This window comes from Procambarus clarkii, chromosome 21, assembly GCF_040958095.1.
Source record: "Procambarus clarkii isolate CNS0578487 chromosome 21, FALCON_Pclarkii_2.0, whole genome shotgun sequence".
Lineage (NCBI taxonomy): Eukaryota > Metazoa > Arthropoda > Malacostraca > Decapoda > Cambaridae > Procambarus > Procambarus clarkii.
In genome coordinates, this window is record NC_091170.1 from 9,282,898 (window position 1) to 9,295,532 (window position 12,635).

A 12,635-nucleotide genomic window follows, 5' to 3' on the forward strand; every position below is an offset into this window, starting at 1 on the left:
TTTTTAAATATATATGATATCCTGAACAAGAATTTGATAATAGTTTACCTCAATCTGTACACCTGATTAATTGACCAGAAAGGGGGTACATACCAGTCTCCTCCGGCTCACACAACCAGATGAGTAAGGACGATGTATGATGACGATGGTTATCCGTCCTTGTCTCCATGTTGTGTGTGTGTGTGTGTGTGTGTGTGTGTGTGTGTGTGTGTGTGTGTGTGTGTGTGTGTGTGTGTGTGTGTGTGTGTGTGTGTGCGCGTGTGTGTACTCACCTAGTTGTGTTTGCGGGGGTTGAGCTCTGGCTCTTTGGTCCCGCCTCTCAACCGTCAATCAACAGGTGTACAGATTCCTGAGCCTATCGGGCTCTGTCATATCTACACTTGAAACTGTGTATGGAGTCAGCCTCCACCACATCACTTCCTAATGCATTCCATTTGTCAACCACTCTGACACTAAAAAAGTTCTTTCTAATATCTCTGTGGCTCATTTGGGCACTCAGTTCCCACCTGTGTCCCCTTGTGCGTGTTCCCCTTGTGTTAAATAGACTGTCTTTATCTACCCTATCAATCCCCTTCAGAATCTTGAATGTGGTGATCATGTCCCCCCTAACTCTTCTGTCTTCCAGCGAAGTGAGGTTTAATTCCCGTAGTCTCTCCTCGTAGCTCATACCTCTCAGCTCGGGTACTATTCTGGTGGCAAACCTTTGAACCTTTTCCAGTTTAGTCTTATCCTTGACTAGATATGGACTCCATGCTGGGGCTGCATACTCCAGGATTGGCCTGACATATGTGGTATACAAAGTTCTGAATGATTCTTTACACAAGTTTCTGAATGCCGTCCAGAATGAAAACTGGATAAGCACCTCCAAAGGATACCTGATCAACCAGGCTGTGACTCATACGTCAGGCTGCGAGCAGCCGCGTCTAACAGCCTGGTTGATCAGTCCAGCAACCAGGAGGCCTGGTCGACGACCGGGCCGCGGGGACACTAAGCCCCGGAAGCACCTCAAGGTAGCCTCAAGGTAAGGTAGCCGTTCGTATGTTGGCCAGCCTGGCATATGCCGCTGATGTTATCCGCTTGATATGTGCTGCAGGAGACAGGTCTGGCGTGATATCAACCCCCAAGTCTTTTTCCTTCTCTGACTCCTGAAGAATTTCCTCTCCCAGATGATACCTTGTATCTGGCCTCCTGCTCCCTACACCTATCTTCATTACATTACATTTGGTTGGGTTAAACTCTAACAACCATTTGTTCGACCATTCCTTCAGCTTGTCTAGGTCTTCTTGAAGCCTCAAACAGTCCTCTTCTGTTTTAATCCTTCTCATAATTTTAGCATCGTCCGCAAACATTGAGAGAAATGAATCGATACCCTCCGGGAGATCATTTACATATATCAGAAACAAGATAGGACCGAGTACAGAGCCCTGTGGGACTCCACTGGTGACTTCACGCCAATCGGAGGTCTCACCCCTCACCGAAACTCTCTGCTTCCTATTGCTTAGATACTCCCTTATCCACTGGAGCACCTTACCAGCTACACCTGCCTGTCTCTCCAGCTTATGTACCAGCCTCTTATGCGGTACTGTGTCAAAGGCTATCCGACAATCCAAGAAAATACAGTCCGCCCAGCCCTCTCTTTCTTGCTTAATCTGTGTCACCTGATCGTAGAATTCTATCAAGCCTGTAAGGCAAGATTTACCCTCCCTGAATCCATGTTGGCGATTTGTCACGAAGTCCCTTCTCTCCAGATGTGTTACCAGGTTTTTTCTCACGATCTTCTCCATCACCTTGCATGGTATACAAGTCAAGGACACTGGCCTGTAGTTCAGTGCCTCTTGTCTGTCGCCCTGAACTACAGGCCAGTGTCCTTGACTTGTATGTGTGTGCGCGCGCGTGTGTGTGTGTGTGTGTGTGTGTGTGTGTGTGTGTGTGTGTGTGTACTCACCTAGTTGTACTCACCTAGTTGTGTTTGCGGGGGTTGAGCCCTGTCTCTTTGGTCCCGCCTCTCAACCGTCAATAAACAGGTGTACAGATTCCTGAGCCTATTGGGCTCTATCATTTATACACTTGAAACTGTGTATGGAGTCAGCCTCCACCACATCACTTCCTAATGCATTCCATTTGTCAACCACTCTGACACTAAAAAAAGTTCTTTCTAATATCTCTGTGGCTGATTTAGGCACTCAGTTTCCACCTGTTTCCCCTTGTGCGTGTTCCCCTTGTGTTAAATAGACTGTCTTTATTTACCCTATCAATTCCCTTCAGAATCTTGAATGTGGTGATCATGTCCCCCCTAACTCTTCTGTCTTCCAGCGAAATGAGGTTTAATTCCTGTAGTCTCTCCTCGTAGCTCAAAGCTCTCAGCTCGGGTACTAGTCTGGTGGCAAACCTTTGAACCTTTTCCAGGTTAGTCTTATCCTTGACTAGATATGGACTCCATGCTGGGACTGCATTCTCCAGGATTGGCCTGACATATGTGGTATACAAAGTTCTGAATGATTCTTTGCACAACTTTCTGGATGCCGTTAGTATGTTGGCCAGCCTGGCATATGCCGCTGATGTTATCCACTTGATATGGGCTGCAGGAGACAGGTCTGGCGTGATATCAACCCCCAAGTCTTTTTTGTTCTCTGACTCTTGAAGAATTTCCTCTCCCAGATGATACCTTGTATCTGGCCTCCTGCTCTCTACACGTATCTTCATTACATTACATTTAATTGGGTTAAACTCTAACAACCAGTTGTTCGATCATTCCTTCACCTTGTCTAGGTCTTCATGAAGCCTCAAACAGTCCTCTTCTGTCTTAATCCTTCTCATAATTTTGGCATCGTCCGCAAACATTGAGAGAAAGAAATCTATACCCTCCGGGAGATCATTTACATATATCAGAAACAAGATAGGACCGAGTACAGAGCCCTGTGGGACTCCACTGGTGACTTCACGCCAATCGCAGGTCTCACTCCTCCTACCTTACCTTGAGGTTACCCTGAGGTGTTTCAGGGGCTTAGCGTCCCCGCGGCCCGGTCGTCGACCAGGCTCCTGGTTGATCAGGTATCCTTTGGAGGCGCTTATCCAGTTCTGCGTATCCAGCTTATCTCTCTGCTTCCTGTTGCTTAGGTACTCCTTTATCCACTGCAGCACCTTACCAGCTACACCTGCCTGTCTCACCAGCTTATGTACCAGCCTCTTATGCGGTACTGTGTCAAAGGCTTTCCGACAATCCAAGAAAATGCAGTCCGCCCAGCCCTCTCTTTCTTGCTTAATCTTTTTCACCTGGTCGTAGAATTCTATTAAGCCTGTCAGGCAAGATTTACCCTCCCTGAACCCATGTTGGCGATTTGGCACGAAGTCCCTTCTCTCCAGATGTGTTACCAGGTTTTTACTCACGATTTTCTCCATCACCTTGCATGGTATACAAGTCAAGGACACTGGCCTGTAGTTCAGTGCCTCTTGCCTGTCGCTCTTTTTGTATATTGGGACCACATTCGCCGTCTTCCATATTTCGGGTAGGTCTCCCGTCTCCAGTGACTTATTATACACTGTGGAGAGTGGCAAACAAAGTGCCTCTGCACACTCTTTCAGTACCCATGGTGAGATCCCGTCTGGACCAACAGCCTTTCTAACATCGAGATCCAGCAGGTGTCTCTTGACCTCCTCTCTCGTAATTTCGAACTTTTCCAAGGCCACCTGGTTTCCTTCTGTTTCTCCTAGCACAGTGACCTCACCTTGCTCTATTGTGAATACCTCCTGGAACCTCTTGTTGAGTTCTTCACACACCTCTTTGTCTTTCTCTGTATATCTGTCCTCGCCTTTTCTGAGTTTCAATACCTGTTCTTTCACTGTTGTTTTCCTTCTGATGTGACTGTGGAGTAGCTTTGGTTCGGTCTTGGCTTTGTTTGCTATATCATTTTCAAAACTTTTCTATGCCTCTCTTCTCACCCTGATGTACTCATTCCTGGTTCTCTGGTATCTCTCGCTGCTTTTTGGTGTTCTGTTATTCTGGAAGTTCCTCCATGCCCTATCGTTCAGTTTCTTCGCTTCCTTACATCCATATTATACCATGGATTCTTCTGTTGCTTCTCGGATTTTTCCCTTTGGGCCGGGATGAACCTTTTAACTGCCCCCTGACACTTTTGGGTAACATAGTCCATCATACCCTGTACAGACTTATTTCTGAGGTCTGTGTCACAAGGTATTTCCCTTAGGAAACTTCTCATCTGTTCATAATTCCCCTTTCGGTATGCCACCCTTTTGATTACTAATTCTTTTTTGGGGGAGATAATTCCTAGCTCTACCAGGTACTCAAAGTTCAATACACTGTGGTCACTCATTCCCAAGGGCGCTTCCATCTTAACTTCCCTTATATCCCACTCATTTAGGGTAAATATCAAATCAAGCATTGCTGGTTCGTCTTCTCCTCTCATTCTTGTTGATTCCTTGATGTGCTGGCTTAGAAAGTTTCTTGTTGATACATCCAGCAGCTTAGCTCTCCATGTTTCTGGTCCTCTATGCGGGTCTCTGTTTTCGCAATCTATCTTCCCATGGTTGAAATCTTTCATAATTAGTAGTCCAGATCCATTCCTGCTAGCAACAGAAGCTGCTCTTTCTGTTATGCTAATGGTGGCCATGTTGTTTCTATCACATTTCTGACTGGGTCTTCTGTCATTTGGTGGTGGATTATATATGACCACGACTATAATTTTTTTTCCCTTCAGTTGTTATGGTACCTGTTATGTAGTCACTGAAACCTTCACAGCCCTTAATAACCATCTCCTCAAAATCCCAGCCTTTTCTTACCAGCAGAGCTACACCACCCCCACCTCTTCCTTCCCTCTCTTTCCTCATAATATAATAGTCCTGTGGGAACACTGCATTTGTTATCGTTAGCTTTGTTTCTGTGAGGGCTATTATGTCTGGGTTTTCCTCTAGTACCTGTTCCTCAAGCTCATTTGCTTTATTTGTAATTACATCTATGTTATTGTACATTGCTTTGAGGCTCACGTTCTTCTGTCCCTTCTCAAATCGCCACCTTGGTGAGTGTTCTGCTGGTGGGGGAAGCTGTTCCATGGGTGTGAGGAGCTGTGAGATGGATAACAGGGTTTCAGAGGATACTGGGATGAGGGGCGGGGTATCCAGTGAAGGGGGAGGGACAGGGAGGGTATGGAGTGAAAGGGGAGAACAGGAAGGAAAGGGGGGGCTTGGCAAGAGGAGGGGAGGGGTAGAAGAGTGGGGATTGGGTGTGGGGGAGGGAGATTTGGCAGAACATTTGAGTGGGGGCAGGGAGGGTTTGGGGTAGGGGGGGTTTCTATGCAGAGGAGGGTGGCGGGGTTGTCTTTCCCTCTAGTGTTACTGGGTAGCTGGTTGTGGGTTCCCCCTCCTCTGGGGGTGTTGTGTTGGGAGTTGTGACTTCCTGGTTTTCCCCTGTCGCCCTGCGTCTCTTCCTTGCTTCTGCCGCCACGGCTCTCTCCTCCCTCGTCACGTCTCTCTGGAGGAATACATTTTTGAATTCCCCACGTTTTTCAGGGAGCTCTTTCTTCCTTGATAGAATCTTCTCCTTTGTGCTCTCGTTTGCAAACACTATCTTTATCACTCGGTCTCGGTCTTTGTTGTACCATCCTAGCCTGAAAACCTTCTCAATGCTATGCTCAGCCCCTTCCATGTCTAGTGCCTTCAGTACTTCATCCACTGCCGCTTTGTCCTTGTCATTCCACTCTGTCCTATTAGAGCCTTCCTGCTCTTTAATACCCACAGCAACCACTGATCTGTTCCTTTCTAGCAGTTGGCTAGTGGAGCGTGCCGCCTCCTGTGAGGTGGCTGCTTTCATGGCCACTTCCATCACTGCAGACATTATTTCAGAGTTATTTTTTTTAGCATTTCTGCAAATGTTGCTTTTATTGTGGCATTCTCTTCCAAAAAACTATTATCACCTTCTCCCTGGATGATTTTCTGAGTCTCAGTGTGTGTGTGTGTATGTGTGTATGTGTGTATGTGTGTATGTGTGTATGTGTGTGTGTGTGTGTGTGTGTGTATGTGTGTATGTGTGTGTGTGTGTGTGTGTGTGTGTGTGTGTATGTGTGTGTGTGTGTGTGTGTGTGTGTGTGTGTGTGTGTGTGTGTGTGTGTGTGTGTGTGTGTGTGTGTGTGTGTGTGTGTGTGTGTGTGTGTGTGTGTGTGTGTGTGTGTGTGTTTAACAAATCCGACCTCAATCTCCGGGACATTACATTCACTGTGGGAGGAAGCAGCTGACGATCAATACTTTGGTCACTGTTTATGGTATTCCCTTTGCCTCGTTTGTTTTAGTTTAAGGCTCTGTTTGTAGCGTTTGTCTGTCCGTGTTTCTGTCTGCTCGTGAACATGGCTGTCTGTCCACTGCGCAGTTTGTCCACTTGGTCCGTAATCCAATTGTCTCGTCTGTCCACTGGATCCGTCCCTTCAATTGGTCCGTTCCTTCGACTTGGCCCGTCTGTCCACTTTAGCTGTCCCCCAAGTTGTAGAAGCGGTTGTAGTATGTACACTGTCTCTGCTTGTAGCAAGTAAACCAAAACCAGCTGTAGAACATCATACAAAAATATGTTCTCAACTCCTTTCCTGTCAAATTTCCATGTCGGTTTTACCAAGAGTAAACATGCTCTTCTGAACTGTTTTCCACCCTACAGTGTAGGCCGGATAGAGTGGTGCTGGAGGTGAAAGAGCCATCTTACATGTTATCATGATCTTTATCTTGACAAGTTCTTCCCTTGTACATAACATATTCGTGCATGGATATAGGTCCTTATTTTTTCCATGGTAATACTCTCTCTCTCTCTCTCTCTCTCTCTCTCTCTCTCTCTCTCTCTCTCTCTCTCTCTCTCTCTCTCTCTCTCTCTCTCTCTCTCTCTCTCTCTCTCTCTCTCTCTCTCTCTCTCTCTCTCTCTCTCTCTCTCTCTCTCTCTCTCTCTCTCTCTCTCTCTCTCTCTCTCTCTCTCTCTCTCTCTCTCTCTCTCTCTCTCTCTCTCTCTCTCTCTCTCTCTCTCTCTCTCTCTCTCTCTCTCTCTCTCTCTCTCTCTCTCTCTCTCTCTCTCTCTCTCTCTCTCTCTCTCTCTCTCTCTCTCTCTCTCTCTCTCTCTCTCTCTCTCTCTCTCTCTCTCTCTCTCTCTCACTGACACATACAACTTGCCTTCTCTCGCACTCACAGGGTGCGTGTCACGCTGACACACACCTGTTCACACTTTTCTTCACACAATTGCCTGCTGCTCACACACCCGACTCACTGATCCGTTTAAACACACTTTTTAAGCTCATCCTCGCATTTCATAAACACAAACTCCTTTTGTTACACCAACACACACCAAATACACACTCCCTTACACACTATTACACTTACACACTCCCAGGTACCTATTTACTGCTAGGTAACAGGGGCATTCAGGGTGAAAGAAACTTTGCCCATTTATTTCTGCCTGGTGCGGGAATCGAACCCGCGCCACAGAATTATGAGTCCTACGCGCTATCCACCAGGCTACCAGGCCCCTAGTGTGTGTGTGTGTGTGTGTACTCACCTAGTTGTGTTTGCAGGGGTTGAGCTCTGCCTCTTTGGTCCAGTGTGTGCGTGTGTGTGTGTGTGTGTGTGTGTGTGTATGTGTCTGTGTGTGTGTGTGTGTGTGTTTGTGTGTGTGTGTGTGTATTTGAGAGAAAAATATGTAGTAGACATAATATATGTCAGTGAACAATAGGATATTAAGAGCGACTGAATAAACTGAGCCTGACGACGTTGGAAAAGAGGAGAGGAAAGACGTGATAAAATACTAATGGGGTTTGACAGAGTACAAATAAATTATATGTTCACACTGAATACCAATAGAGTAAGGGGCATTGGTGGAAGCTTGTGACTCGGATGAGTCATAGAGATGTTAAAAAGATTGAATTTAGCGTAAGAACAATACGAAAATGGACTAAGGTAAAGGAGCAGGTTGTAGAGGCAAATTCCATTTATAATTTTAAAAGTAGATATGATGAGAAAATAGGTCCCACCATATCTACTAATAAGTCATTGTTATATACAACCAGCAGATAGAAAGGTGGGGGTCAAAGAGCTAATGCTCGATCCTTCAAACACAAATTAGTTAGTACACAAACACTCACACTTTTAAAACTTACACTTTTCACACTCACACACACACACACACACACACACACACACACACACACACACACACACACACACACACACACACACACACACACACACACACACACACACACTCACACACACACACACACACACACACACACACTCACACACACACACACACACACACACACACACACACACACACACACACACACACACACACACACACACACACACACACACAACAATGTTCTGTGGGTCGCAGTTGTTTTCCATGACGGAATATATTTCCCCGACTATTTTATTTCGTGTCTCTATTTTCCTCATTTATCTGTTTCCTCTTTATATTTCGTCCTCATTCCTTTTTCGACACCATTTCTATTTGGTGTCCGTTGAGTTTATGTTCTGCATTCCATAAAACATTCTAACTTTAGCCAAAAAAAAAGCAAATTAGTCAGACTTCAATGAAGAAATTACGGTGTTAAAAGTATTAATCCATTTTACTAGATGTCATAACCTTTTGCCCAGAAAATGTCAAACGGTAAAGATATAATTGATGTTTTTTAAGTACATAGTTCTTGGCCTGACGCTAAGGGATAGCCTCACCCAACTTTGCCGGGTGACCTATGGGGATGGGAGTACTGTCATGGTTACAGTCAAGCAGAGACAGTCAAGGTTTATGTTCCATTACCCCATCACATGAAGATCGACTCCTGTGACGGCATCCATCTGTTTATAATAAACAGAACTCAAATATTAAAATGCAAAATGTAATCTTGTGACAACAGACACATTTTGAGGGCATCCCACCGCTTAAATGTTGCAACATTTTGGGCGTCCACCTGGGGAAACATTTCCAAAATATATAAACATATTTCAAGTTTTAAGAAAGTACACGTGAAACAAGGAAAAATAATAGCGGACTCCATCGCATATATTTTCACCGGCGTTTTACGAGGGCCGTGAATTATGCAGTCCTCAGACGGACTTGCTAATGAAATAAACTGCAACTGCTGCGTCGTAATCAACAATTGAGAGACTCATTTACATTTACTAGGATTTTAAACAAAAATCCAAGCGAACAGACAAAAGAAACTAAGGGAGGCAGACGACACCCACAATAAGTTTGTAAAAACAAACATAAAGCGATAAAATTATAATTTTACACCCTTTTTGTTGGGAATATTATTAAATCCTATTCTCTGCACGCCGGATACTTCCACCACGGCCCACACCTTATAGAATACTTCTACCATGGCCCATACCTTGCAGAATACTTCTACCATGGCCCACACCCTGCAGGATAGTTCTACCATGGCTACACCTTGTAGGATACTTCTACCATGGCCCACACCTTGTAGGATACTTATACCATGGCTCAAACCTTGTAAAATACTTCTACAATAACCCTCACCTTGTAGGGTACTTCTACCATGGCCCACACCTAGTAGAATACTTCTACCATGGCCCACACCTTGTAGAATACTTCTAACATGGCTCACACCTTGTAGAATACTTCTACCATGGCCCACACCTTGTAGAATACTTCTACTATTTCCCACACCTTGTAAATACTTCTATAATGCACCCACACCTTGTAGGATACTTCTAACAAGGCCAACACCTTGTAGGATACTTCTGCTAGTGCCCGCACTTTGTGGAATATTTCTACCATGGCCCACACCTTGTACGATACTTCTACTATTGCCTACACCTTGTAGAATACTTCTACCATAGTCCACATCTTGTAGGATATTTCTAACCTTGCTTAAACCTTGTAGAATACTTCTACCATGGCCCACATCTTGTAGCATACTTCTACCATGGGCAACACCTTGTAGAATAATTCTACCATGACCCACACCTTGTAGGATACTTCTACCATGGCCTACACCTTGTAGAATACTTCTCCCATGGCCCATATTGTTGGATACTTCTACCATTGCTCACAATTTGTTGGATACTTCTACCATGGCCCACACCTTGTAGAATACTTTTACTATGGCCCACACCTTGTAGAATAGTTCTACCATGCCCCACACCCTGTAGGATAGTTCTACCATGGCCCACACCTTGTAGGATACTTCTACCATGGCCCTCACCTTGTAGGGTACTTCTACCATGGCCAGCATCTTGTAGAATACTTCTACCAATACCCACACCTTGTAGCATACTTCTAACATGGCCCACACCTTGCAGAATACTTCTAACATGGCTCACACCTTGTAGAATACTTCTACCATGGCCCACACCTTGTAGGATACTTCTACTATTTCCCAGACCTTGTAGAATACTTCTTCCATGCGCCCACACCTTGTAGGATACTTCTAACAAGGCCCAAACCTTGTAGGACACTTTTGCTATTGTCCGCACCTTGTGGAAAACTTCTACTATGGCCCACACCTTGTACGATACTTCTACTATTGCCCACACATAGTAGAATACTTCTACCATAGCCCACATCTTGTAGGATATTTCTAACCTTGCTTAAACCTTGTAGAATACTTCTACCATAGCCCACACTTGTAGAATACTTCTACCATGGCCCACATATTGTTGGATACTTCTACCATGGTTCACACTTTGTTGGATACTTCTACCATGGCCCACACCTTGTAGAATAGTTCTACCATGCCCCATACCCTGTAGGATAGTTCTACCATTGCACACACCTTGTAGGATACTTCTACCATGGCCCACACCTCGTAGGATACTTCTACCTTGGCCCACACTTTTTAGAAAAGAAATACCATGACCCACACCTTGTAGGATACTTCTACAATGGCCCCCACCTTGTAGGATACATCTACCATTGCCCGCACCTTGTAGGATACATATACCATGGCCCACAACTTGTAAGATACCTCTACAATGGCCCACACCTTGTAGGATACTTCTACCATACCCCCACACCTTGTAGAATACTTCTACCATGGTCCACACCTTGTAGGATACTTCTATAATGGCCCACACCTTGAAGAACACTTCAATCATGATCTACACCTTGTAGAATACTTCTATCATGGCCCAAACCTTGTAGAATATTTCTACAATGGCCCACACCTTGTAGAACATTTCTACTATGGCCCACACCTCTTAGGATACTACAACTATGGGCCACATCTTGTAGAATACTTCTACCATAGCTCACACCTTATAGAATTCTTATATCATGGCCCACACCTTGCAGAATACTTCTACCATGGCTCACACTTTTTAGGATACATCTAATATGGCCCACACCTTATAGGATACATCTACCATGGCCTACAATTTGTAAGATACTTCTACAATGGTCCACACCTTGGAGGATACATCTACCATACCTCCTACACCTTGTAGAATACTTCTTCCGTGGCCCACACCTTGCAGGATCCATCTATCATGACCCATACCTAGTAGAATACTTCTACCATAGTCCACACCTTATGGGATACTTCTACCATGGGCCACACCTTGTAGAATTCTTCTACCATGACCCACATCTTGCAGAATACTTCTACCATAGCCCACACATTGTAGGATACTTCTACTATGTCCCACACCTTGTAGAATACTTCTCTCATTGTCTTCACCTTGTAGAATACTTCTATCATGGCCCAAACCTTGTAGAATACCTCTACCATGGCTCACACCTTGTAGAATACTTCTACCATGGCTCACACCTTGTAGAATACTTCTACAATGGCCCACACCTTGTAGAATTCTTCTACAATGGGCCACATCTTGTAGGATACTTCTACCATGGCCCACACCTTGTAGAATACTTCTACCATGTCCCACATCTTGAAGGATACTTCTATCATGGCCCAAACCTTGTAGAATACTTCTACCATAGCCCACACCTTGTAGAATATTTCTACCATGACCCACACCTTGTAGGATCCTTCTACCATGGCCCACACCTTGTACAATATTTCTACCATGACCCACACCTTGTAGGATCCTTCTACCATGGCCCACACCTTGTAGAATACTTCTATAATGGACAACACATTGTAGAATACTTCTATCATGCCCCAAAACTTGTAGAATACTTCTACCGTTTCTCACACTTTATAGAATACTTCTACCATGGCCCACACCTTGTAGAATACTACTACCATGTCCCACACCTTGAAGGATACTTCTACCATGGCCCACACCTTGCAGAATACTTCTAATCATGGCTCACACCTTTTAGGATACATCTATTCTGGTCCACACCTTGTAGGATACTTCTACCGTAGCCCACACCTTGTAGAATATTTCTACCATGACCCTTACTTTGTAGGATGCTTCTACCATGACCCTTACTTTGTAGGATGCTTCTACCATGGCCCATACCTTGCAGAATACATCTACTCTGGCCCACATCCTGAAGGATACTTCTACCATGGCCCACACCTTGTAGAATTCTTCTACCATGGCCCACACTTTGCAGAATACTTCTACAATGGCGCACATCTTTTAAAATACTTCTACCATGGCTAACACCTTCTAGAGTACTTCTACTATGGCCCACACCTTGTAGGATATTTCTACCA

General features: G+C 44.8%; 1 protein-coding gene across 1 annotated transcript; it reads right to left on the reverse strand.

Moving 5' to 3' along the window:
- Positions 1-10,596: 10,596 nt before the first annotated feature.
- Positions 10,597-11,103, reverse strand: LOC138367035 (uncharacterized). The gene has a single exon (XM_069328431.1). The coding sequence runs from the start codon at positions 11,101-11,103 to the stop codon at positions 10,597-10,599; it is 507 nt and encodes a 168-aa protein (XP_069184532.1).
- Positions 11,104-12,635: the final 1,532 nt, after the last annotated feature.

Coding starts and splice junctions, on each gene's coding strand:
- LOC138367035 (XM_069328431.1), bottom strand. CDS start 11,103: ATGATTGAAGTGTTCTTCAAGGTGTGGGCCATTATAGAAGTATCCTAC.